Below are 24,888 nucleotides of genomic sequence, written 5' to 3' on the forward strand. Positions count from 1 at the left end.
TCTAGAGCCGCATGCGGTTCTTTAGCGCCGCCCTAGTGGCTCCTTGAGCTTTTTCAAAAATGTTTCACCTTTTTTTTCCCTTTTTTTCTTATTTTTTTTCCTTTTTTCTTCTTTTTTTTCTTTTTTTCTTCTTTTTTCTTTTTTTTCTCTTTTTTTCTTCCTTTTTCCTTTCCATTTCAACTTTTTTTGCAAAATTTTGACTTTTTTCTTGACATTTCAACTTTTTTCTCAACATTTCGACTTTTTTCTCGAAGTGCATAATGAAAAAAAAATCTTCCCCCAGTTATAACTAATATAGATACATGCAACATGTGTTGCCTTCATTCTAAGGCTTATACAAGACTTTTCATTTTTTGTGGCTCCAGACATATTTGTTTTTTGTGTTTTTGGTACAATATGACTCTTTCAACATTTTGGATTGCCGACCCCTGCCCTAGAGGATCTGAGGCCATACAGTGTGCAACAATTTTAAAAAACCCTGTTGGCAGAGTATCAAAGCAACAAGTGGTGAACTTCAGGTGGTGTATGATGTCATCCAGGTTGTTATGAGCGACTGGACCAAATGTTATTCTGGTTTCTCTTAGTGGACACAAAGGTGGCACATATCCTGCATCCAGCATAGGAGCACTGACCGACAGTGATAGAAGTTCAGGGGAGTTGTTAGCCTGTCACCAGTAGTGAACAAAGTGCATTATTGTTGTTTTTGGCAATGATATCAGAAAATGTGATTGGCTTGTATTCCTCAGCTCCGTATTATATATGCTCAGTCTCTCTTCATAAATGTCATGACAAACCTGTAATCTAGTAGTTTGGGGCTTTTTCTTGTCTTTAGATACATTCGTATGATTATTATTCATCCCCTATTTTTTATTTTTTATTAAATAGCCGCTGTATCCTGTTCAGGGTCATGCGGAGGCCGGAGCTTATCCCAGCTGTTATCAGGCGAGAGGCGGGGTGAATCCTCGACTGGTCCATCACAGCTGCAGAACTATTATTCTGGAAAATTCCTCCTCTCAAAAGCCTCAACTGGTATTCATCTTGTCAGAAGAGGAATTTTAGTAATATTTACTGCCATTTATAGGCACTTTTATACAAAGAAAAGTTACATTTAGGGGAGACGATAAAAATCATCTGCTGCCTACAGTGTTTAAAAATCTCCACACATTCTTCCTTTGTTCCACAAGAATTTTGAGCATAAGTTACAGCCAGTAATCAAATACACTTGATTAATTGATCACCAGCCGGTGTGAGCATTTTAATAAAAGTATGACTTGTTTGTTCGTCTGAAGCATGGTTTCAGTTCATCCTGGTTTAATCTTTGAAGTCTCTGTTTTGTTTCTGTTACTCTGATTTTTTTCTGCAGTGTTTGATCTGACTTTTCCTTTCTGCATCCATTCATTGATCTCTCCTGATTGTGGCCACTTGTGTCCTGTTAGGCCTTGATTATGAGCACGGCGGATGTTCAGTCCCTCTGCGGTGATGTCTTGGTTGCTTCTCTGTTTTTTTTTTTTTTTTTAGATTTATTTATTTGCACAGTTAAACATTACACAAATAAAATGACCAACTTTACAAATTAAAGTGCAGGAAGAGGCGAAAACTCAAAAGAGCTTATCAGGTGCCTCCACCTATAGTTAACATAAAATTTAATATCATACTTATAAAAACAAAATATACAAATGAGCAGTTAGAAATCTATAGATGATAGAAATGAAAGGAAAGTTACAAAGAATTTACACAAAAGAAAAATGATCAGATATATGTTATGTTGCTCATGGTCCAGGTTTGGTTGGCTGTTCTATGTTCTCAGATATTTAGGTCTTGTTGGGAGTTTTCAGATGTTCCTGCCCAAGCGTGACTTGTTTGGACAGATTACCAGAACTCTCTTCTTAAAACAGCTCAGCTTTGGAAAGTTGCATCCGAGCAAACCACAAGACACCAGAAACAATGTCCTTTGCAGAGACAAAACCAAAGTGGAGTTGTTTGACCATAAAGGACCAGACCATGTTTTGTAAAATCCAAACACCTTGTCCGTCTATCAAGCACGGTGGTGGAAGAGTGATGATCGGGGCTCGTTTTTCAGCCACAGGAAGTGAGCACCTTGCAGTCAGCTCTTCTGCAGCTACATGTGAGGTCATGCTGCAGGAAGCTTGTCGTTATACTATTTGGAAAGGTTTGATTTTCCTTTAATGACCAGGTTTTTTTTTTTACAGAATGTATCGAGATGACAAATAAAAACACTTCTGTTGCTCTGAGTTTATACTTCAAGGACTTTCCATTTCCTACACTTTTAAGAGGTGATGTTTTGATTCACGTGACATTTAATTGTAAAAATAGGTGTGAGATCAGTTCTGGTCTTTAAGCACGATGAGGGAAGTAAAGAAGTAAAGACTGAGCATGTGATGCAGTGTTATTCTAAAGACACATTTAGAGCAGCATCTTTTTTCTAACGTGAAGAATGGAGTTGATATTGTAACTAAATGTTTTAAGCAGCATTATAAAAACTGAACCAAAACACTTTCAACTCCTACACGTTTGGTTAAAATGTGACTCTCATGAAGCTCTGCCATGATTTTGTTTTTGGCTTCCTAAGCTTGATGAGACCTCGACCCATAATCCCTCTTTTTGATGCTTTTAACATAGTTTTACACGTTCACAACTAATATAAAAAGAAAATCCAGTGTTTCAGGATCTACTGAGCATAATCAACACCTAAAACTTTTGGGATCCATCAAATAACGTGACAGTTGAGTTCCTGGAATGACAGAGCTGTGGTAAATAATGACGCTTCTTGGTTTATCTTTGTTGTCTCGTAGCATCCTCTAGCCTCTTAAGGTCATGGACCGCTGTTCTGACCTTCTCCTGTAAATAACATTTCACCCCTATATCATTTCTTATAGCGAGCAAGTCTCGTACTATAATACTCTCTCTGCCATGCTTTGCAGTTTTGGAAGATCCAAGCGGTTTTACATAAAACTAAAGCTCATTGTGTTGTTTTATCATTTTATCTTGGATAAAGACTATATTTTCTTGTTAAATATCACTGAACTAACAGTTATTGTCAACATTTATTAGTGCTGTTAATATACCTAATTTATATATTTTTTATGACATAACTAACGCTTCCTTAGCATTGACAGGAAAGTTGAAACAGGAAGGTTTGTGTTTGAAGAAAAAGGCCAAAAAGTCATCGTTTTCTGAGTTTATTAGTCCATATAAATTGTTACATTTCTTTTAAAAAGGATTAGAAAAAAATAAGCAAAATTAATTCACTAGTGTTAAATTACATAAAAATTTAAAGTTAATAAATACAACTTTACGAGGTACAATGCTGCAAAATCAAGGCATCTGTTGGTATGAACTTTAAGTGCTTTATTTAAACCAGAACATTTTTTTCTTAAATCACAGCTTTCATTAATCTTCACTCTAAACCTCCTCTGCTCCCTTGCACACATCCACACTCATTTTTCTTCACATAATACAAAACATTTCATGTTTATTTCTGCATTATTATCCCTTGATTTCCCCTTTTCATTGGAAAACTTGATAGCATGCATTTATTTTACTTTCAAATTAGATTTTTACTTCAGTTTTTTGCTGAAGTTTTGGTTCATCTGAGTATCTTCACAGTGAAGTCCTCTCTCCTTGCACCAGGCGACCTCGGAAAGCCCAGGTGTCCTGCGCAGTTAGCACAAGTAAACCGTAAGCTCCACAGAAACAACATTTACAGATTTAATTGTATGCAAATCAATACGTCTGCTGTTTATTTCCAGAGAAATGGTTAAGATCGGGTTGCATGGCGAAGGTTCCTGGTGGGGTCTTTCTGTGGGGAGGTTTAAGTTTGTTACATGAACTTCTTTAAGACAGTTATAATCTTGCACATAAGGAATGATGATTTTTTTTTTGGTCTCTTGTGCCACCAAACACTGAAAGCGCTTGATGAGGCAGCTGATGAGCAGCGTTAGTGCGCAGCAACAGCAGTGAGGGTTCTTTCAGGGTTCATACACACTTTAACCAACAAATTTCCATGACTTTTTCATGACTTGGCAGCAAGTTTCCATGACTATACATGACCCTCTAAAACATCAATATATGAATGAAAAATAGGAATAAAACTATGTAAAAAGTCACTACAGTGGAGAATTAATGACAATTATGGTTTTATACAAACTAAACATTTGTTTAAACTAATACTGATTTACCAGCACTATGTTTATGTTTATGAATGTATATGTTGTATAGTAATCTAATATAATTGTAATAACTGTAATAACTGTTGGAGAATGTGGTCACTCGATCCGATCTGCATGATGCGCAAGATCCTAGGCGTGAAAACGCGTGAAATTTTTCGATACGAAATATTTATTGATCAATTGTAAATCTACCTTATAGGCTGTTATTACTAAATGTTATCATTAAGTGAGAAAAATAAATTCCATGACTTTTCCAAAACTTTTGGGGTGAACTTATTTTTCCAAAACTTTTCCAGGCCTTGAAAATGACATTTTCAAATTCCATGACTTTTCCAGATTTTTTCAAAACGTACGAAGCCTGCTCTTTAACTCCGACACCGGCTGGTTGGATGAGAGCGGCCAACAATGACAACCAGCTGCACAAAACTCTGAATTTCCAAGTGTGAAACTGTTATCTAGAGCATCATTGGTTAGTAATCAATTACAATGATTAAATATTGCGTAGACACCTCATATAAAAACCACAAAGAAGTGCCAGACAGTCTCAGGTCTCCACGGCTCAGTGTTGATATTGCTGAGCTGAATTCAGCCCACGGTCCTCTGTTTTAAATGTCAATAATCGCCTGATACTAAAAGCCTGGTTCCCACTCCCATATTCAATGAGCGGATGCAAACAGTTCGCTATTTACTCATTTGAAATATGTAAACATCGCCTGCATCACAACTGAATTAAAGGAAATAAATTCAGAGACCAAAAACACACATGATGTGCACAAAAGGACCACGGTGAGATGACTGTTAACTCCTATTCAAAGCACACTGAGGTCAAATCTCTGCGTTTGTGGACTCTTACCTGACTCAGGGAGACCTTTTCCCCGGGGTACCGATGCTAACACGTCATAAGTATTGTTTGTAAATGGGAATAAACTCATTTCACCAGGACATTTCTAATGTTAGCGCGGGGCTTCTATTTTCCTGTTTGCTGTAATTACAGCGACACTTAACTGCATCTTCAAGATGCATCATTAGAGTTCTTGCTGAGCTCAGATTAGGTTTTATGTATACTGTAATAACATGTAATGAGAAAGCATTTTGCTTTATTTGGTTACGAGCTTCCAAACACAGAAGCTTGTGACCTCAAGGTAAATGTAGCTCATGACATGTTGGACTGTGTTGCCCTCTTCCTGCTTGTAAACACTAAGACGACACACGTTAATCACGCCATCATCGCTGCCACATTTGAAATCTAACCATTACCTAATCATAAATAGGTAATGATAAGGATTATTTTAAGATATCACAGATTAGATGTTTAAACACATCTCAGGTGATCGTCACCTGCACACTGGAAGAACTAGAAGCCTCAAAATGCCCCCCCTGCCCCGTATTAAATGCAAGATTTCCAGTCTTGCAAAAAGTTTGTAATCACCTCGGCCCTCTCATTGTGCTAAGCTTTTAAGTGTACGCCCGCGCAAATAAGACAAATTTAGAAGCTACAAACTACATATCAATAATATACAAGTGTTCTATTATAAATTAGCTCAGATATTTTGTCACAGTAATATAAGAGTCATGTGCAAAAGTTAATCTTATGTTTATGTTTAATCATGTGTTGTCATCTGATCATAGCTGGTCTGAGAATTATGCAAACATAAGCTCAAACAACATCTGGCTTTTTTCACTGCCATTTTTTATCTAATAATAGTAAGAAAAATAAAGCATTACTAAGTACCCCCTTAGTGCTTCTGTAGGATTTAAGAAGGTCAGCTGCTGATGATCATCCACACATGATGAACTGATCATCAGCAGATGTGCAGACCTTGTATAAAAAAGACATAAGCAATGGTACTAGAGGAGCAACTGTTGCTGCACATAGATCTGGAGAGGATTCGAGACACCTGTCAATCTTGCAGGAATGTGGTTTTCATGACTTCATTGGGCTTTAAAGCCCAATGCGGCCTTTGACTGACAACAAAATTAACGAAAAATAAATGAAGTCAAACTGAACTGAATGCTCCACATAGATAAATGCTTAAATAATTGCAATGAACCAAAGAAACATAAAGAAGGAGTGGCCACACTTATTTTACAACCTCGTGATAGACTAACGTGAGAGTAAGCGTCTGCATGAAAAGCTGCATTATTGCTGCTAAAGGTGGATCTAAAATCACGGGGGTACTTAGTGTTGCCCTTTTCCTTTTTAGCTTCATCTTTGTTAAATAAATAGCAGCGCAGTGGCAGGAAGTTACATGTTGAGGTTGCATAAACCTTAGACCCACTATGGTCATACAATTTTTATTATGTACTTACACACACACTTAAAAATAAACTAACACATGTAGAGTTAAAGGATGTAATATTAACTTTTGAACAAGACTGTAAAGGAAGCTTTAATCAAATTGTGTCAAACTTGTCAATGTGGGGTAATAAAGTGTTCCGTGAGCGGGAATGCCTCACCGTGAAGGAAACTTCCCCCAGGTTGTACTTGTGCTCCGCGATCTTCTGCACCTCCTTCTCAATGTTCTCCTGGGTGGTTCCCTTCACGTCAATGTAGTAACAGTCACTGCTGGCATAGTGGCAGGAGATGGCCTGAACACACACACACACACACACACACACACACACACACACACACACACACACACACACACACACACACACACACACACACACACACACACACACACACACACACACACACACACACACACACACACACACACACACACACACACACACACACACACACACACACACACACACACACACACACACACACACACACACACACACAGGAAATGATAAGACAGAAAAAATAATGACACAAGTTATTAACTAACATAACATATAATCATAATCACAAATGCTTTATTGTCAATGTCCCATTAACAATAACTTTATTTGTTTTGGAAACACCAGCGCCTGCACCGCCACCTCTATTTATGTAAAGAGCTTCAGTCCCACTGGATCAAGTATCGCCCCGGCGGTTTGTCCCAGACAGTATTCAGAGCTCAGTTCCTCCACGACTGTACATGTTAACTGTCATGTTGTTTTTCTTTCACAAATACGGTAACAAAAGTAAAAAAATATCATTAAAATGTATAATTGTATGTAAAATAGGATCAAAAAATGTTGCTGCCGTGTTGGAGGCCCTGTAAAGATTCTTTTAATGGGGCCCAAAATCCCTAGCGGCGCCCCTGGATTAGTGTTGGGATCCAGCGAGGTGAGGGTGGTGGACAGGGACATGTTTTACTGCTTCACAATAAAATGAAGATCACTTCTCTTCACAGTTCTGATTCAGCTCAGACACGTCTGTAGGATGTCTGGTCTAACGACCTTCTGGAGATCAGTCCACAACATTTCCACAGCATTTAAGGTCTGGGCTCTGACTGCAACGCCCCAAAAGCTGATCTTTCTATTTCTGAAGCCCTTATGTGGCGGTTTACTTCACAATTTAGAGGTTATTGCCCTGCTGCGTCGCCCAGCTTCTGATAAAAGCTGCAGACGGTCAACAACCAACCTGACATCATCCTGTAGGACGTTTTGGCAATGACGAAAATAATCAAGGTTCCTCAGTTCAATTATCTGGTGATGATTTTGAGTTACTGAGAGTTATGAGGAGAACGTTAACCAGCTCTTATTGGAGAAGAAGACATTAATTAATAAATAAACTAAACGGTTTGTTCCCCCCCAATAAAGGTTGTAAATAGTCTAAAATCTATGGTTCATCATTTAAAAAGGGGCAAATTGGCAAAATATTATTGAATAAGGAAAAACAGAGCAGACTTGATGATATTGGGCGTCTTGTAGTTTTGGTGTCTTTAGGAACAGACACGTGTCTAGGAGAGCGTTCCAGTCTTGATCGAGGCGACTGTTTCCCATTTTAAACGTTGTTTAATGTTTGTATAATTACGTCTCTGACCATTACAGTTTTTGCCCATTGCTTGAACACTATAGACCCATGCTTAAACTAAAGTAACACAACTTGAAACATTTGTTACCATACCTCAAACACATGTACCCATACCTTAAACCAAAGCGCTGCTTTGCACTCTAGTTGCAATTCTGCAACACACTTAGTCCTTTATGCAACACACTTGGTCCTGCATACTAGACTCTATTTCATACATAAGACACTTCGTTCAAAAATGAAATCTCAGGGTGCCATTTGGAAAACACATGTTTCCAAAATACAAAACACATCGGTTAATTGCAACCATTCAAATACACACCTGAAGACACTTGCTTGCTAAACGTAACACCAATCAGCCAGCTACAAAAAGGCCTCAGTTTAGCCATTTCAAGAACTTTGCAAGCATGGATGGAGGGAGAGCAAGAGGACGAGGAAGAGGACGACAAGGAGGGCAAAGACAAGGTCGAAGAGGCAATGCACGGACCTCCATATCTGACGATATAAGGGCAACTTTGGTGGATCAATTCAATTCAATTCAATTTCATTTTATTATCCCGCGGAGGGGAAATTTGCTTCACTAATGTTATAGATCATGGCCTGACAATGAGGGAAGCTGGGCAGAGAGTCCACCCGCACCTCAGCCGCTTCACAGTGGCATCTATAATACAGTAAGAACATTCAGACTGGAAAACAGGTATGTTTTCCCCTCTCTACCTTCTACTTAGATGGTATTTACAGCACTCTACAGTATATCACATTACCACATCACATGTACAGGGTATTGCAGGGTTCAGTACAGTGGATGATACAATATATACAGTGAAGTACTGTAAGAAAAAGAATCAAACTGATGACAATTTGTGGTTGTATTTCTCTAGAATGACTAGAAAACCTTCTGGGGGAGGACGCCAACGCCTGTTCACACAACCATGAGCCCACGTGCAGTATGCACAATTATGTGTTTACAATATAGTGTTTTTTCTATTATTTTTTTTTTAGTTCACGTTACTATGTACAACATTGAGTAGGCCTATTTGGTTTGGTTTTTTTGGTTGCTTGAAAATGTGCCTGCTGAATAAACAAAAATAAAAACAAAATCAAAGACTGCAGTGTTTTATATAAAGTAGACTAGTGTGTTCTCCCTGATCTGAAAGTGTATGCATATGATACAAGTGTGTGTCATTTTGTCATCAGAGTTACATTTTGACCAAGTATTTTTAGGTTTTGATAGCAGAGTTTAGGCAGTGATAGTAAAGTTTCAATTTGACACAGATGTGAATGGTATATTTCCCCGTGTTGTGTCATGCTTACTTGTGTGTAGAGTTTTGGCACAATGAGCGAAATTTTGCAAAATGTGTTCAAGCAACGGGCAAAAACTGTAATACTTTTTCGGTCGTGGGTCCGAGTGCTGATTTAGGGGCCGAGACGAGCTTAGAACTTAGCTTGAGTTCATAAAAACAGATGGATGCTGGGGAACGCAGTACCTTGCGGAAGCCCTGCGTCTGGTTGGTGCCGGAGCCGTGGACGAGCAGCGGGTGGAAGAAAACCGTGTCCCCCTTCTCCATCTCCACGTAGAGCTTGGGATGGTCGGGGTTGTAGTCTCGCACCCCGTGGTACATCTTATTGACTCCGCCCTGAGGAAACACAGAGGCCTCTGTCACTGCTACTGGACCCGCCCGGCGTGGGTGCTGACCTGGGGGCTACCTACCTCCCAGGCCGGGTAGTCGTGCTCCATCAGCGTGCCCTTGTGCGTCCCTGGCAGCACCACCAGGCAGCCGTTCTGCCGGTGAACTTTCTCCATCGCCGTCCAAGCACAGACGATCCTGTCGGTGGGTCTGAAGGGGAAGTAATGCAGGTCCTGGTGCATCGGGTGGCGGGACGTCTTCTTACCTGGAACGAAAAAGGACCGGGTAGACATCCCATAATACTCAAATATGCTACATACAACCACTTAGGATGAAGTTCATGTTTGTACATCAATACAGTAGTAAATGATAAATACTGCCGTGAAGAGATAAAACGTGTCACTTGTTGTTAATGATTGGATGATAAGCCCCTTTCACACAGAGATTCCGCAATATTGGTGTAAAGAAGTCCTGCCAATACGCCGCCTTTGTTGGTTCACACAGAACCATACAACGCCGGCATAACGCCGCTCCCGTCTGTAAATTCACACAGCATGCCGGCGTTCCGCAATCAGAGGCGTGACGACAGCGTCAGCGTCTAGTGGCATGCCGGCAGTGTCATTCACACAGACCCCGTTTCGGCTCTGTGACTACCTCCGCTGCCGGCTTATTGGTGGGGCCACTTGGCCCCCCCATTCCGCCTCCGTGACTTTCACACAGAACAGCGAGGCGGCTTAAAGGCGCAACGTTCCCGCCTCGAACTGGCTGTGTGAAAGGGGCTATTGATTCACAATAACCCCTTTTTGTGTGAGCTGAATTTGAAGGGTAGTTTGCTCCTATTAATGTGTTAAATAAAAATACTGTGCTGCTTTGGAGGTATTTTGGTGCCCAATTCATTTCTTTTGAGAACTGAAAGTTGTGATTTAATGGTCAAGTGATGCCATCATGTGCTCAGGATTCCCACGTCCACATCTCTGACTCCTGTCCTCTCAATGAAGCAACACATCTGACTTTTAACATCAGAAATCCTCATTTGCACATTAAATTGCACCTCAATAACAAAAGCTACTTCTGTACAGTATATTTCCTTTGCATTTTATCTCTAGTATTCATATTTTACACGTTTTCATTTTTAATTTGTGAACTTTTTTATGTTTTTAGTCAGGTATAAAACACATTTCAAGGTACGTTGTTCTATGCATAACGGTGCACGTGTCAAATGAATCATATCTACTTTATTTACTTCCCTGTGATGAAGAGATTCATAAACGTATAGAAATGCTAGAAACAGCAGGCCCTGCCCCTTAGTTTCCTAATTACAGCCCTGCGTTTTGGTAACCATGACAACTTGTTTCTTCCGCTCCGACTCCGCTGGCTCACCTGCATCAGGAGGCTTGTTGATCAGCATGGTGTGCATGGCCATGATGTTGGGCCCAGTGAAAACCTTCACATAATTCAGGATCTGACGCAGAGAGACACAAGATTTATTGATGAGGGTTCAAGTTGACATGATTTAAAACTCAAGATAAAACAAATAAAAGAGTGGATATACTGCAGAGCCGAGGAAGAACTGGGACAGTTCAACCCAACATCAGTAGGTTAGTGACCTCCGGCGGCCAGTAAAGTGTATTTAACCAGGGGTCAACACTGCTTCTTTCATTATTAAGGACACAAGCGATAATGTAAATGCGGTATGAACGTGTCTGTTGTACCTGAGGTAAAGCGCAATAGCGGAACAGCTCCGGACTTTCCTGGAAGTCCTGGAGTTTGGAGACCGCTTTCTGATCCTGAACGAACTCTGACTTGGCGATGGCCACGTCCCTCATCACCACCAGGCCGGGAACGTCCACCTCCCGCCGGCAGATCCGTTCAAACTCCCCCCTGAAGGAGACACCAGCAGCTCACACTCATTCCCTCTGAATTTACACCAGACCGGGAAGCAAAACGCGCCCCAGAAACGTCATTAAGACATTAAAAACACGTCTCCTTTATTGCGTCTCTGGTTCTCAATGAGTTACGGATCTGTAAAAACATAATTTTCTTTTTCTGAGTTTGTGGTGGTTACCTGAACCTGTCGATGTCCTCCTCAGACACCAGGTTCTTGACAACAATGAAACCATTTTCCTCGTAGAAGAGCCGCTGCTCTGGGGTCAGCACACCTGTATCAAAAGAGTATCTAAACACAGAGGAAAAAGATCAAACTAAACAATAGTAACAAGTTAGATGCTGGAACATCAGCTGGAATAAAAAGCTACTTTGAGCAGGTATCATCTGGCACATTGTGCATGTAAATATTACATTCGTAAATGTCCTTGAGTTCAGATCTGATAACAAGCGATACTTTTCTAGAAATAGGGCATGAACTGCACCGAGCTCCAGGCTTACAATGTCAACTCAGTACTTTATATTGAACTGTTTCACCTGCTGTTGCATAAGGACAGCAGGAAAGTGGGACACTAGTAGGTCAAAGGCAGCAATACACTGACTAATTCAGAGCTGAAATAACAGATTTTCTCATAAAAAGTGGAGGGAATAAAAAAAAACCCAGCCAAACTATAAGTATTTACCTCAGTCTCTGTGGGTGACTGTAGGTCGCGACTGCAACAGAAGTTGGCACAGCTTTCTTTCAGAAGGTGATTAAAGACAAACCCAAGAAGAGGAAGAGTGAGTGAAATGTACAATCTCTACATCTTTGAGACAGTTTCAATCCCATATTTTTCTCTGAAGCCCAGTAAGTGTGCCGAGATGGGTTCTCAAGTAGTTTAAACACACACAGATGACCTCTCTGTGGTATTTACACTGTTGTCTTGGAGTTGCAAAATACATTGAACTTGGGTTTGGTTTCAAAGCAAGGAATTTGGGGGCCAAAAACATATAAGTTTAGAATAGAAACATAAAATAACATGATTATTTCTCTATTCCCAAGAATGCAAGTGCGCACATGGACGCATGTTGAAAAATAGCCTAAGAGAATGGGTCATGCAAAGAAAACACAACAAACAAAAACTCCCAAAATTTGAGTAACTGTTCATATTCATTCTTCTTAAATGACCAGACTTTATATTCGTACTATAGTACGGCAATTTAATTTCCTCCGTACACTGAAAAAAAAAAAATCTAAGGGCATGTAAATATAACATATTTAAATCTGTGATATTAACAATTAAAAATGAAGTTTGTTGCTTTACATGAATACATCTAGTTTTGAACTTACTCTGCATTTGTTCAAAAAACAAGACATTGTGCATTTTTTCCATTTATCTTTTCATTCACACACAAACAAGCAATGATCTTGTTGTATTTACCTTTCCTAATTCCTAATCTATTGGGCAGATTGACCAACGTTTAGATGAAACATGCTTTATTTGTTTAAGTAGAACACCACAGTAAAATATATCTTGCTTGATCTACTTACAACTTAATTTTTCCAAGTAAAGTCAACTTAATTTTGATAAATAAAGTAAACTTAACACAATTAAGTTGACTGTACTTGCAAAATGTATTATTTACATACATAAAATTAAGTAGTTTATACAAAGACTAGTCTTTCTTGATCTGCATAATAATCTCATGCTAAAAGTTAGAGCACAATATTTGTATCAGTAGCGCTAAATGCTGCCGTTAACCACATGCAGGCAATAACAGCGACCGCTTTTCCTAAAAAATAAACCCGGTAAAATAGTAACTAAATCTGCGTTTACGACACGAAAACGTGCAGCAGACACATGCATTAAGACGTTTTAACGGAGAGCCGAGCAGGCCGGGTGTTTCTGCCCGTCCACCGGAGCCCCACCGGAGCTCCAGCGGAGCCCCGGCTCGGCCGCCGCAGCCTCCCCGCCGCAGAGCCGCCGCCGGCGGCCAAGAGTCCCGCGGAGCTCCGCCCGCAGGCGCCGCAACAACCGGGGGAAGGATACGATGGCCGGCGGGGGTCGATGCAGGTGACCGACGGTCAGCCGGAGTCTCTCCGCAGCCCGGGACATCCTGCAGGATCACGGAGCAGCTGATCCGTCTGCTCTGTTTTTATTGGGACAAAGGTCAAAATGATGACTGCAGACGCACGACCTGACGTAACGGCGTCAGATACAGTTAGATACAGATACAGGAATAAAAACACTGATCCACTGAAGAGATATATATCTGAGATGAATATAAGTAAAGGCGACAAAACTGAAAGTTCTGAATTTGTTCCTTATTTTTATGCAAATTAGGTTCTCTTGCTGTAAACACTATCGCAATGTAAATTTGATAAAAGTCCGTCCAAAAAGGATTAATATATTTCCGTCTGTTTCTGCGAGGTGTTAGGAATGGGATTTTTAAACATCCTTCTCTATTGTTTCTTTTTTCCAATATAAAAAAAAAGAAAAAAAAGTATATAGGCCTAGATATATGAATCTGTGTCAAAATGTATCTCAGTCAGACAGTACGATTTTTATTTCATATATATACATCAAACAACCTTTAAGGATGTGAACTACAACAACCCTGTAAAAGTTTTGTCTTCTTTCAACGTAATAATCAAATAAGGAGGCAAAATAGTTCAAACTTCAGAGCTGTGAAGATCCAGCGTGCTGCTGTTTTTATCCAGCAGGGGGCGACACACAACCACAAATTCAACACTGCACTGTTTAAATGCATTTTTTCAGAGGTCTGATATTTAATCACCGTTTCAGAATAAGTGACATTTTGAGAATGAGAAACAACATTTTTAAATCTTGCAGGTGACATAGATAACTTTTTTCAGCAATAAGTCAGCAAACAGACAGACTTATACTGTAAGTGTAGACATAAAATGATCTAAAGTATAGCAAATGGTCTTAAAAACAATATGGATCACTTTGGATTCATTTAAAAAAGATATAGACATATTATGAAAATGTTTGATGTCTGATGACCATCCATATTTATTTATTGTTGGTCTCTTTATTAAGATACAAAATAATAATTAGAGATAAACAGATTATTCAATTGGATGATTGTTTGGTGTCTTTGACCACTGACGAAGCCAGATTGGTTATATAATAAATAAACCACACAATCTTTAGAACAAAGTGACTCTACAATCAAACGGCAGTAATTAGTTTGACCTCCCTCTAAACCGATCACAGATTGAACCCTTTTACAGGAAACTGCCCCATAATAGCAATGATATTGATTTAGGTTTCCATTCTGTTGAGGTTTCAGAGCACTTAGTACCTGTACTTTCTGTTTGTATCCTAAAGAGGCTAGAAAATCAATATAGATCTCATTAAAACTGGGATAAAACAACAATACTTTACATTTCAGTTAAACTAAGGTACCATGTTTTCTATCGTTCTGTGTGTTTTCTAATGTGTACCCTGGTTTGATTATTTCTATTCAGTCATTCCTTTTTTTCATACAGTCATCCTTTTATCATTAACAATCCAACCTGGCCGTCTGACCCGGTGGCTACAACAGAGCAGTGACCTGGCCATTATTTTATTATTATTAAATATACTGTATGTGTTTAAGGACTGGCAGGAACCAAAGAGAAAGGCATAGATTTTTAAATTAATGTAATTTATGAGTACATAGAACTCTTAGCTCTCCAGCTGAAGGCTAATGCCCACTAATGTACTTTGTCTTGTGTAATATTCACAATGTATTTGTGCCTCTCCTCTCCTCTCTCTGTTCTTCATTCTCTCTGTCCTATCTCCTTCCTCTTTTCTTCCTTACATCCTTACCAGTCTGGTCTCTGACAGGAGGGTCACCCCTGCTCAAGGTTTATTCCCTCCTAAAGGGGAGTTATTTCTTGCCACTGTTTGGATTAAAGGTTTTTACTTACCATTGTTTCTTTATTATTAGCCCCAGAGTCATGTTCTGGGTCTCTGGAAAGCTCTGAGAGACCATTTGTATTGTAATATACACTATATAGATCAAATGAATTTGAATTAAATGTGTGAATCACAAGACACACAGAAAGGAAAGCTAATAAGATGAAGATACCTCCCAACACCTCCCAAGTTTTTCCACACAATGATCTGCTGGGAAACGATGGCAGAGAACTTTTATACATCGGTACATATAGAATATGTGCATAACCTGAGTTTTCTATGAGAATATTAAATAGGACACGTTATGGTTTATCTATTTTATTCATTTTAAGTCAGATACTGTCTCAAAAACTTAACACAACAGAACCTGGTCACTCTGTTTTAGGGCGTCCCAGTCTGAAATTTTTCATCCATTTTTCAAGCCATTACCAAAATGAATGAAGTTATTTGATTAAAAAAAGGTCATTTTTCGAAAGAAATATAGGGTTTAGGAATGCCTTTTGCATCATGGGGCGTGACAGCCATGTTGGTAGCTACAGAAATGGATAGCAGTCGAGAGGATATGAAACCAGTTTACTGTAATGAGTAATCAGCTAAAGCAGAATCACGTTATTTGGAGAATATTAAGCTTTTGAATTGTTTATTTTCATATGAGATCCAGAAAAAAAGAGCAGACTCCTGAACCTGATTGAGACACTCAAAAAGCATTTTTTTTATCTAGTTTGTGGTGCAAATGCATACACAGATGAGCAGTTAAGGAGTTACAAATATCTTCAATCACATGCCAAATTTATAAATGAATGGTCGCTTTTGCTTGAGACCAAAAGCAAACAAGGTAAGCAGCCCTGGTGGAAGAACTGTTTGTTACTTTGCATGTTCATGTGTACATGTCTTTGGCAGGAAAGTATGGTTAGTTATGGCCACATCCAGCACTGCCACACAACAGTGTCTAACCATAATCTGACCGCCCCTTAGATGTTGTTAAGAGAGTACGGTATTTGGGTCACATCATAAATGAGGATCTATGTGATGATGATGACGTCAGTGTCAGTGCAGTTAGCTCTATGCTCAGGCCAATATGCTTGCCCGTAGATTCCATATGTGCACAGCTGATGTTAAAGTAAATCTATTCAGAGCCTATTGTACACCTCTTTACACAGCTCACCTTTGGTGTAATTATACCACCGCTAAGCTAAAGAAGTTGCAGGCAGCATAATGATGCGTTCAGGATCCTCCTTAACTGCAAGCACTTTATTTGTTAATTGTTATGCCCCCACCTTCCATGCTCTGCTGAGGAATCTTATGTTTAAATTTATGTGTCGACTCCATGAGTCAGAAAATTGTCTATAACTGCACTCACTAACATCAAACGGAGTGATACAAGGTACACATCTGGACTATGGAAACATTGGAACAGATGTTTGCATGTATTTTAATGTGTGACCTGTAATTTTTAGGTATTTTTTATGTATTTTATATGGAACCTTTTGAGTCTGTAATAAAGTATTCATTCAATAATCTCTCTATAGCTACATCAAACACACGTAGGTGGTGATGTACAACACCAGAAGCATAGCTGACAATATGGTGAATTTTCCAAAGAGAGACATAACCTGTGGAATAAAGGGGGTGGTGCTCAGCTGAATTACTGTCTACACCCCCTAAAACCAGCAGCTATGTAAAGAACTGTAAAGACAGGGTTGGTTGAAACAAGAGCTGGTACTTTGTGGTACTTTGGCAAAAGTATCTTACACTCATGTTATTACAACCTGTTTAAACTTCTGTTTAAACTCTAAAGGGATGACATTTTATTTTGAACAATTTTACCAAAAAAAGTTAACTTTATTGCGACGCTTATTTTGAAACTTTCGGAGTGAATTATTTTGAAAGGCTGGCGGAAGTGGTCCTCCCACCATACAGCGCAGGGCCGCGCGGCTCTTATTTTGAAGCTTTGCCGGAAGTGGTGCTCCCATCATAAACGCAGGGCCGCGCGGCTCTTATTTTGAAGCTCTGCCGGAAGTGGTCCTCCCATCATAAGCGCAGGGCCGCGCGGCTGCAGCTGAACCTTCCCCAGTGTGTCGACGTCCAGCTCCTCCTGCCTCTTTAAACTGCCTTCGCCGCCCAACTAACGACATTTTCGGGGTGCAGTCTCCAGCAGCCCGCCCGTACGCCCCCTCCACCCCCCTGTCTTTTCTTTCCTTCTCTTTCTCCGGAGGATATTTGAGTCTCACTCGGGTCTTTCAGGACCGAAAGCGGAGCCAGACGGAGCGACTTGTGGGGCGGATAAAGCGGAGCAGGGCAGCAGGGCAGCCGGGCCCCGCGGCTCCACCAAACCAGCCTGAAACTACGGAATTCAACATTTTCAGGTAAATTAGTTCAAGTGTCTGTCCTGGGTGCGCCGAGCCTGTCCGATAATGGACGCCGAGGCTTTGCGTGTGTTTCTGTGGGGACGGACGAGGTCCGGGCAGCGGAGCGGGGATGACAACGGAGGAGGAAATCAGCGGAGAAATACATCTTAGTTCACAGTTTTGCAGTAACCCTCCTTTTAGATTAATGCAATTATGGGCTTTGTGTTCGCAGTTTGCTCAGGCTTTTATTTTTAATGATAATTCACTTAGTTTATCTGTGGTGCAGTTGGTTTGTTTACATAACAAAGGCATCAGCAGCCCATCTCCCACCTGGGAGAGCTGCCATAATAACGTTGAGAATAATGTCATGCAGGAATGTAAAAGAAATGCATTTTAATGGTATGCAGAATTTATGCAAAGTCGAAATTGAGCGTTACAAAAAAACCTTTAAATGTTTTTCTCTGCGTCACATTCACCTGCGACCACAATACATCCTGTTCACAAAACACTGAGATCATTCTTCTACATTCAATGCAAAAGGCGTGTCTCTGTTGAAAAGTTTTAGTCTTCACATGACAAATAACAAGTGTATATAAAGCAGCATGTTGGCGAATTGAGGAACCTTTAGTTTAAGTAAAAAAAAAAGAAAAAAAAAAGGCTTGCTTTTTATTTTTATTTTTAAATCAGCAGCAGCAGATGATGCTGTGGAGACATGGCACCAACTGTGTAGAAATAACAAGTGTGTCCTTCATGAGCCTGACCAGCCGACTACTGTTTCCTTGAAACATTCGTGCATGTGTTTTTGCTCGGATGCTTACAAATCTTACAGATCAGGATGGTCTGTTGTCATCGTGGTGACACTGATATCCCTGAAAATCCCCCACGCTTCATACCGTCAATCAAAAACCTGACACTGAAATTATGATTAAAGGCACATTATGTAACCGTATTATTCCAGACCAAATGGGGGCTGAATATCATGACTTCATGTGTCAACCCTGGTGTGAGACAACAAAGTGCACAGTAACACCCCCCCTAGTTATATATGAGGATTTTAATTGTAGAAATATAGTACGGCGATGCTGCTGGGCAACAATTAGCATAATAACTAAAGTTTAGATGTTTGTTTATGTTAGCAGCAGCAGTAGTTTAGCCTACTTACCTGTCTACAATAAATCTTGGCAGTTCAGTATCATATTTCATACTTCTGACTGCTGAGAGTTATCGCCTTCAGTGAAAGTTTGCCAGTGTTGACTCTTCGTCAGCCTATTTGTTTGTTTTTTGTATCTATTTGATTAGACATGGTTGATGGTTGCTTCTGTTTGCAGTCAGCGCTGGTCACTTATCCATCTTGCAGCCTGACTCAGGCTTAATGTTTACACACAATTTAGTCGAGCTATAGCTGTAGCTTGACTACGCTGTTTGATTAGATTCTTTTCTTGGTCACAGCGTACGTGCAAGTGAGGGGAATCGATTTATTGATGAAAGTATGTCGGGCTACAACATGATAAGTGACAGTATATCTGCTTTTGGGTTTCGACTTCACACACAAAAACACCTAAATCTTTGGTTTAGCTGGTGGCAGCAAATCTGAACAACAGTAAAGAGACAGACTTACAATTAATTTAAAAATGTGTTTGATTTTATCCTTAATTTAGTTTTCTTGTATCACTCTTTTTATGCTTCATCCAGTAGAAGATTGTCCGTGCTTCAGAGATTGGGGGGTGAGTTAAAAACCATCTGTAATAAAAATATAGTTACCTGCATGAATTGTGGTTTGGCATGCTGTATTTGTGTTGAAAGGTTACAGTGTTTCCTCTTTGCTTTGCGGGTTTTCCTTTCACGCGGGGATGTCGACCCATTCCTTACTTTTTCATTGACTGTAGCCAGAGATTCTCCAGATGGCTGCAGATATTTGGCACGTTAAGGCATCTTTTGGTTGCCTGGGATCATTTTTCAATCTTTGATGTGTGTTGTTCACACATAAAGACTGAGTGCCGACGGGCGACCGCTGACTATTCACCGGTTTAGTCTGCGAGCTCAGCTTAAATGATGTTTTTCGGGCAGTGCCCTCATGGGAGTAGAAGACACTCTCAGCCGACGTAAATATACAAAGGTGGATCGAACGTTACAAGGATTTTTATGACCATTAGAGGTTTTACAGGGTTGCTGGTCCATCACTCATCAGCACAGTGTTTTCATGGGCTCTTTTTAGCATGACATCAAAACTATTTTCTTTTTTGTTAATTTTTTTGAATATTGTTGCATTGAATTGGCTGATTAAAAAAAAATATATATATATATATTTTGATGTGTTCATCTTGCATATAGCACCATGATATTGTCATATAATCACAGCCTAAATAAACGAATAACAATGCATGTGCATCATTGAACATTTACCATCAATCTATGGAAAGATCCATCCGCCATGCATTTAAGCCTGCTTTTATATCCCGTTTGACCTGGATTTACTCCTCATCTGGAACAACTGGCCACTCGATTTTGTGTCTGTGTATCTGCATGTGTGTGTATTGACCCACATTTAGATCTAGGCTGTTTGCTGAGGGACTAATACACCCCCAGAGGACAAAATAATTGCCCCGACAGCCCCCTCCCCTTGCCTATGGGCTATATAGCAGCTCCTATATTGATCTGTCTCTGCATTATGTCGCATTCAGCAGGATCATAAGAGCTGAGAGTGTGCGCTGTGCGGTATATAAGCACACTTACACTCTGCCCCCCGGGACTGAGAGATCAGTATATGATGAACATTATAATGAGTTATCTCTTGTGATATCCGGAGATGGGTGAAGTATTTTATCTATCTACAGGAGTAAAGATTTGAACTGTGGCGAGATTTCAGCTCAACGTATAAAAATTGTGTCTGATGGAGCCGATGTTGGTGATTAGCTGGAAAAATCCTGCTAGAACAAAAAGAAGAGACCAGGAATAATAATAATTAGGATAATGATTTTTATATGTGCTCCCTTTTACAAAGGATGTTTGATTTTTCAACTCGGGGCCAAACAGTGCTGCTTTTTGAGTTGGAAGAAAGCTTTGTCTTTAAGTGATGTGCTCAGATTTTACATGTTGGAATCATAAGATGAGACTGAATTAGTAAACCTGGTGAATTCTTTGGCTGGGAAAAAAAAAGTGCTTGAAATGTCCTGGAAACTGCTGTTTCAAAGCCATCTAATAAATGGATGGACTAGTATAGTCAACATTGACGCTTCATTAGAAAGACATGTCAAGTATTACCTCGTCATGTAAGGGATGTTTTGTAAATTGGTCTTTTTGTCGTCAACGCTACAGTTTGATAAGAGGATAAATATTAGGGCTGTCAAAGTTAATGCAAATTGTGTTTAATGCCATGATTTTATTTTTTATGTGGGATTATTGTACGCACGTTTCAGGAAATATGACCCTCAGTCAAACCTGGAGTTTGGAGAAGCGATAGACTGTAAAATACAGGGCACAAAGCGTCGGTCATGTGACGCATGGATGTTCTGAAGAGCTGTTGTTTTGAAGCCTCTTTTTTTTCATAGACTGTAAAATACAAAACGATACAAGATGTAATATTTACCTTTTCCTCCTACGGCACGGCGACATGTTGGTCTGGAAGCCGATGGGAAACACACCCACTGTATGTCAATCAAAGGTTGCTGTAGCTACAAGCTCCAGCTGATCCGCAGCAGAGAATCAGAACATCCTGCTCCGGATGTGTCAGTGGAAAAATCAGACGGGGTTACTAACTTACTACGAACTGCTGATTATTTCCTTAACTTTGCATAATGACGATGACTAATGAGGACATGGTAATGACTCAAAATGCATGGATGGATGCAAAATCAAACAATACAAATCAAAGCGTTTTTGGTTTTTAACCAGGCTGAAAATATATTGATTAAAAACTGGCTAAAAACAGGAGATCTTTACTTGGACATTATTTTGTGTTGGAAATACTCGGATCAACATCAGTTGTTGCTTGTTGTGCAAAAGTTTTCCCTAGGTTATGTTTTTGATAATACAAAAAACATTTCTTTACTGCCATAAGGAGTTTAAAACATTTTTTAAAATGTAAACAGAACATAAAAATTGTATTTGTGCAGTCAATCTCAAGTTTATGAAAATATTTCGATTAATTGCGATTAAGATGAACATGATTATTTCGGGATTAACGATCCAGATCCGTTTCCTTGGAGCCGGGATGCACCGAGGAGGATGTGGAGGCTTGGGAAGTTGATGGTGAACTCTGCGTCGGCTCGCTGACAGACTCCGCTTGCTTCTCAGTCTGTTTCCCCAGCAACAGTGCTGCTGCATTCACAGCACCCACGTAGCCCTGCTTCAACAAAATATAGTTTCTTATATTATCTGCTCATGAGACTGTTGCATCTTATTTTCATTTCAACAGAGAACTAGTGCTTTGTTTTTTTTTTAAACATAAAAAGCAAGTGTCAGAAATTCATTACCTGGTGTCTGGATTCGACACCTCTGGTCACCTCCTGGGATTGTTCGTTCACTTTGAGCGAGACATAGTGAAAGATTTTCTCTATAGTGCTGGTGATACTGTTGTCTTGGTTGAGCCACAGCTTTTTTTACCAGCAGCCTAATTGAATGGGGAGATTTCAGCCCAACAGAGGGGGGGGGGGGGGGGTGACATCCCACTGAGGAAAACTACCCAGAGGTGTTGTTCTCATCTGGAGTAATAATTAATAAAATCTTCGGTAGTCTGTTTGTGAAGCTGGCTCCAGTTACTGCCAGTCAGCCTCCAAAACATTGTTGCCACGGACAACCAGCCCAGCAGCTTGATGTCTCTTTGTATTTTCTATGACTCTTGTATGTTTTATTGATCAGAGAAGTATGTTTGTGTGTGTCTGTAAGTGTGCACGTCCTTTTTAGACAGTGTGCTGTTTTTGAGCCCACTGGTCTCGTCGTCTGTCTGTGTGTGTGCGTGTGCGTGTGCGTGTGTGTGTGTGTGTGTGTGTGTGTGTGTGTGTCTGTGTGTCTGTGTGTCTGTGTGTGTGTGTGTAGGGCTGTAGACTGATATGGATTCTTTGGCGGATGCTGGTTTTTATAAACCAGGGCAGGGTAGCTCATGGTGGATTTTATCATTTTGATTTTTGGGTGATGTGTTGTGCAGATTTTTTTTTTTTAATATATAACATATTTAATATTAAGAGAGCTTGAAAGTTAAGACATTCTTCCTTTTTTTCCCAAAAGTTATAGCAGACAGACCTGTGTCTGATGTTTTGCAATACAGGGATGCCCTCAGTTGTTACTGCTTGTTATGGTCAATAAACTCCCACACCCCTTTACTTCCAGTGTATAACATATTTTCTACTGCAGTTTTACAAAAACCCATACAGTATTTCAGTTATCTTAGATATAGATATATATATATATATATATATATATATATATATATATATATATATATATATATATATATATATGCCAAATGCAAGGGTAGGATGATTTAAACCTACTTTGTGTTCTTCAAGAGGTTTTAATGAAAAGGCAGATTGTGCAGAGGTGGAGCTTTTTGTGTTTCAGCAAAGGCAGCAATTAAAGCATGAATCTGTGTATTTTTAAGGGTGTGTTTTTGTGCATCTATTTGTGATTGCGTGTTCTTGTGCTGTTGTGTCAGAAGCAACAGTGAGCATCTGTTTTGACTGCAGTGCAAGTAAAGGAAATGCATTGCATTCCCCGTTGCATTGTTTCACCTGTGTCGGTGCAGAAAACGCAACATTTAAAACGAACAAACAGGGAGTGAAGCTAAGTCTAAAGCTAGTTTCTACCCCCAAGGGTTGATGGGAAGTGTTTTCTGCTGTTGCTCTGCTACAAGGTGGCCATTATGTTAGATGACGTCATAATTACTAGGTTTTTTGGTGGATCTGGCTAATTCTAGGGCTTTTAAAGCGAGTACAGTTAGTGTGTATTTACGCTGCATTCAGCACATACTGACAGCCAGGAGCAGCCGTGTGCAGACACACACACACACACAAACACACACACACACACACACACACACACACACACACACACAGATAGACAGACACTCTCACTCACATACCAATACCAAAGAGAGAGTTATGCGAGTCATTTGAAGAATGTGAATTGTTGGAACTTCATTGTCTCTTTTGCTGCTTCTATCTCACAGATAAAAACACACAGGAGCTTCTTTCTAGCTTTAAACAGTAAAAAATGTAGGAAATTTCGTGATCAGAAGTCTTTTGATCTATCATTTCAAGTCAGTTTTGTGACACTTGAATATTTTTTCTAGATCAAACATGTCTTTGATACTTGGTTATATTACAAAAGTGGGATGAACATATCAGAGGTAGAACATTCAGATCGTTGACTAACCTGTCGAGTATTTTTTACTGATTAGTTGATTATTTAACAAATATTTCTGTCATGCCCTGCACGTGCCTCGCTGTAGTACTGCTGAGAAATGATAGTTGCGTATCGTAGCTCACGAGACACGGACAGAAGATAGCTATTCGGGACCCGTAAGTCCTCTGTGGGTTAACGAGAGCCGTGGAAAAGCTACAAAACATCTTCTGCCTGGTGAACCTGCTTGTTGGCTCCCTAAAGCTTGAGTTATGGTTCTGCGTCAAAACGACGCTGTGCCTACGGTGTGTGCTACGCGTCGACGCGTACCACACACCGTCACTGACGCCGTCACTGACGCGCACCTCCCGAAAATTGTAACTACGCGTCGAGGCGACGCAGACCACACGCAGACGAGAGGGCTGTGATTGGTTCGCTTGGTAGCAACGCATTTCCAGTTTCCGGTTTGAAGCAGTCGTGAACTTTCAGCACTCTTTTCTTCGTGTATGTGTGATTTTTTTTTTTTTTTTTTGTCTTTTGGTTTGGTTTTTTGCACAATAGTTGTCCTTATCTCTTTGATTTACTGTGACCGGAAAAAGTCGGATAAACCATTCAGGAAAAGATCGTGAATTAGCGGTCACGGGGGGTACTGCACCGCGACGAAATGGAGTGATGGAGAAGTCC

The 24,888-nt window shown here is 40.0% G+C and overlaps 2 protein-coding genes across 4 annotated transcripts in view; one reads left to right on the forward strand and one right to left on the reverse strand.

Annotated features, from left to right (window-relative positions):
• Window positions 1–3,184: 3,184 nt before the first annotated feature.
• phyh (phytanoyl-CoA 2-hydroxylase) lies at window positions 3,185–12,604 on the reverse strand. Its single transcript, XM_061714173.1, has 8 exons — window positions 12,296–12,604; window positions 11,794–11,904; window positions 11,441–11,609; window positions 11,109–11,190; window positions 9,812–9,993; window positions 9,588–9,737; window positions 6,648–6,779; window positions 3,185–3,675 (listed from the first exon to the last, which is right to left on the reverse strand). Exons 3-8 carry the CDS (start codon window positions 11,552–11,554, stop codon window positions 3,622–3,624), a joined length of 714 nt encoding a protein of 237 aa, XP_061570157.1. The 5' UTR covers window positions 11,555–11,609; window positions 11,794–11,904; window positions 12,296–12,604; the 3' UTR covers window positions 3,185–3,621.
• A 4,962-nt stretch (window positions 12,605–17,566) lies between these two features.
• Window positions 17,567–24,888, forward strand: part of cdk17 (cyclin dependent kinase 17) — a 59,842-nt gene continuing 52,520 nt past the window's right edge. The window contains exons 1-2 of one of the 3 annotated variants that reach the window (XM_061714924.1): window positions 17,567–17,886; window positions 19,561–19,592. The gene's annotated coding sequence lies outside the window, so the exon portion shown is untranslated. The remainder of the gene's footprint in view (window positions 17,887–19,560; window positions 19,593–24,888) is intronic. The other 2 variants (XM_061714926.1, XM_061714925.1) reach the window with 2 other exon arrangements.

Source organism: Cololabis saira, chromosome 23, assembly GCF_033807715.1.
Source record: "Cololabis saira isolate AMF1-May2022 chromosome 23, fColSai1.1, whole genome shotgun sequence".
NCBI classification, from domain to species: Eukaryota; Metazoa; Chordata; class Actinopteri; order Beloniformes; family Belonidae; genus Cololabis; species Cololabis saira.

Bases quoted from the DNA above. Each gene is read 5' to 3' on its own strand.
- phyh (XM_061714173.1), bottom strand. From the start codon at position 11,554: ATGAGGGACGTGGCCATCGCCAAGTCAGAGTTCGTTCAGGATCAGAAA. The intron at 11,191-11,440 runs GTACAACAGACA...TCTCTGCGTCAG, and splicing joins GCTATTGCGCTTTACCTCAG to ATCCTGAATTATGTGAAGGT. The intron at 3,676-6,647 runs GTGAGGCATTCC...CTAACTGCGCAG, and splicing joins TGGGGGAAGTTTCCTTCACG to GACACCTGGGCTTTCCGAGG.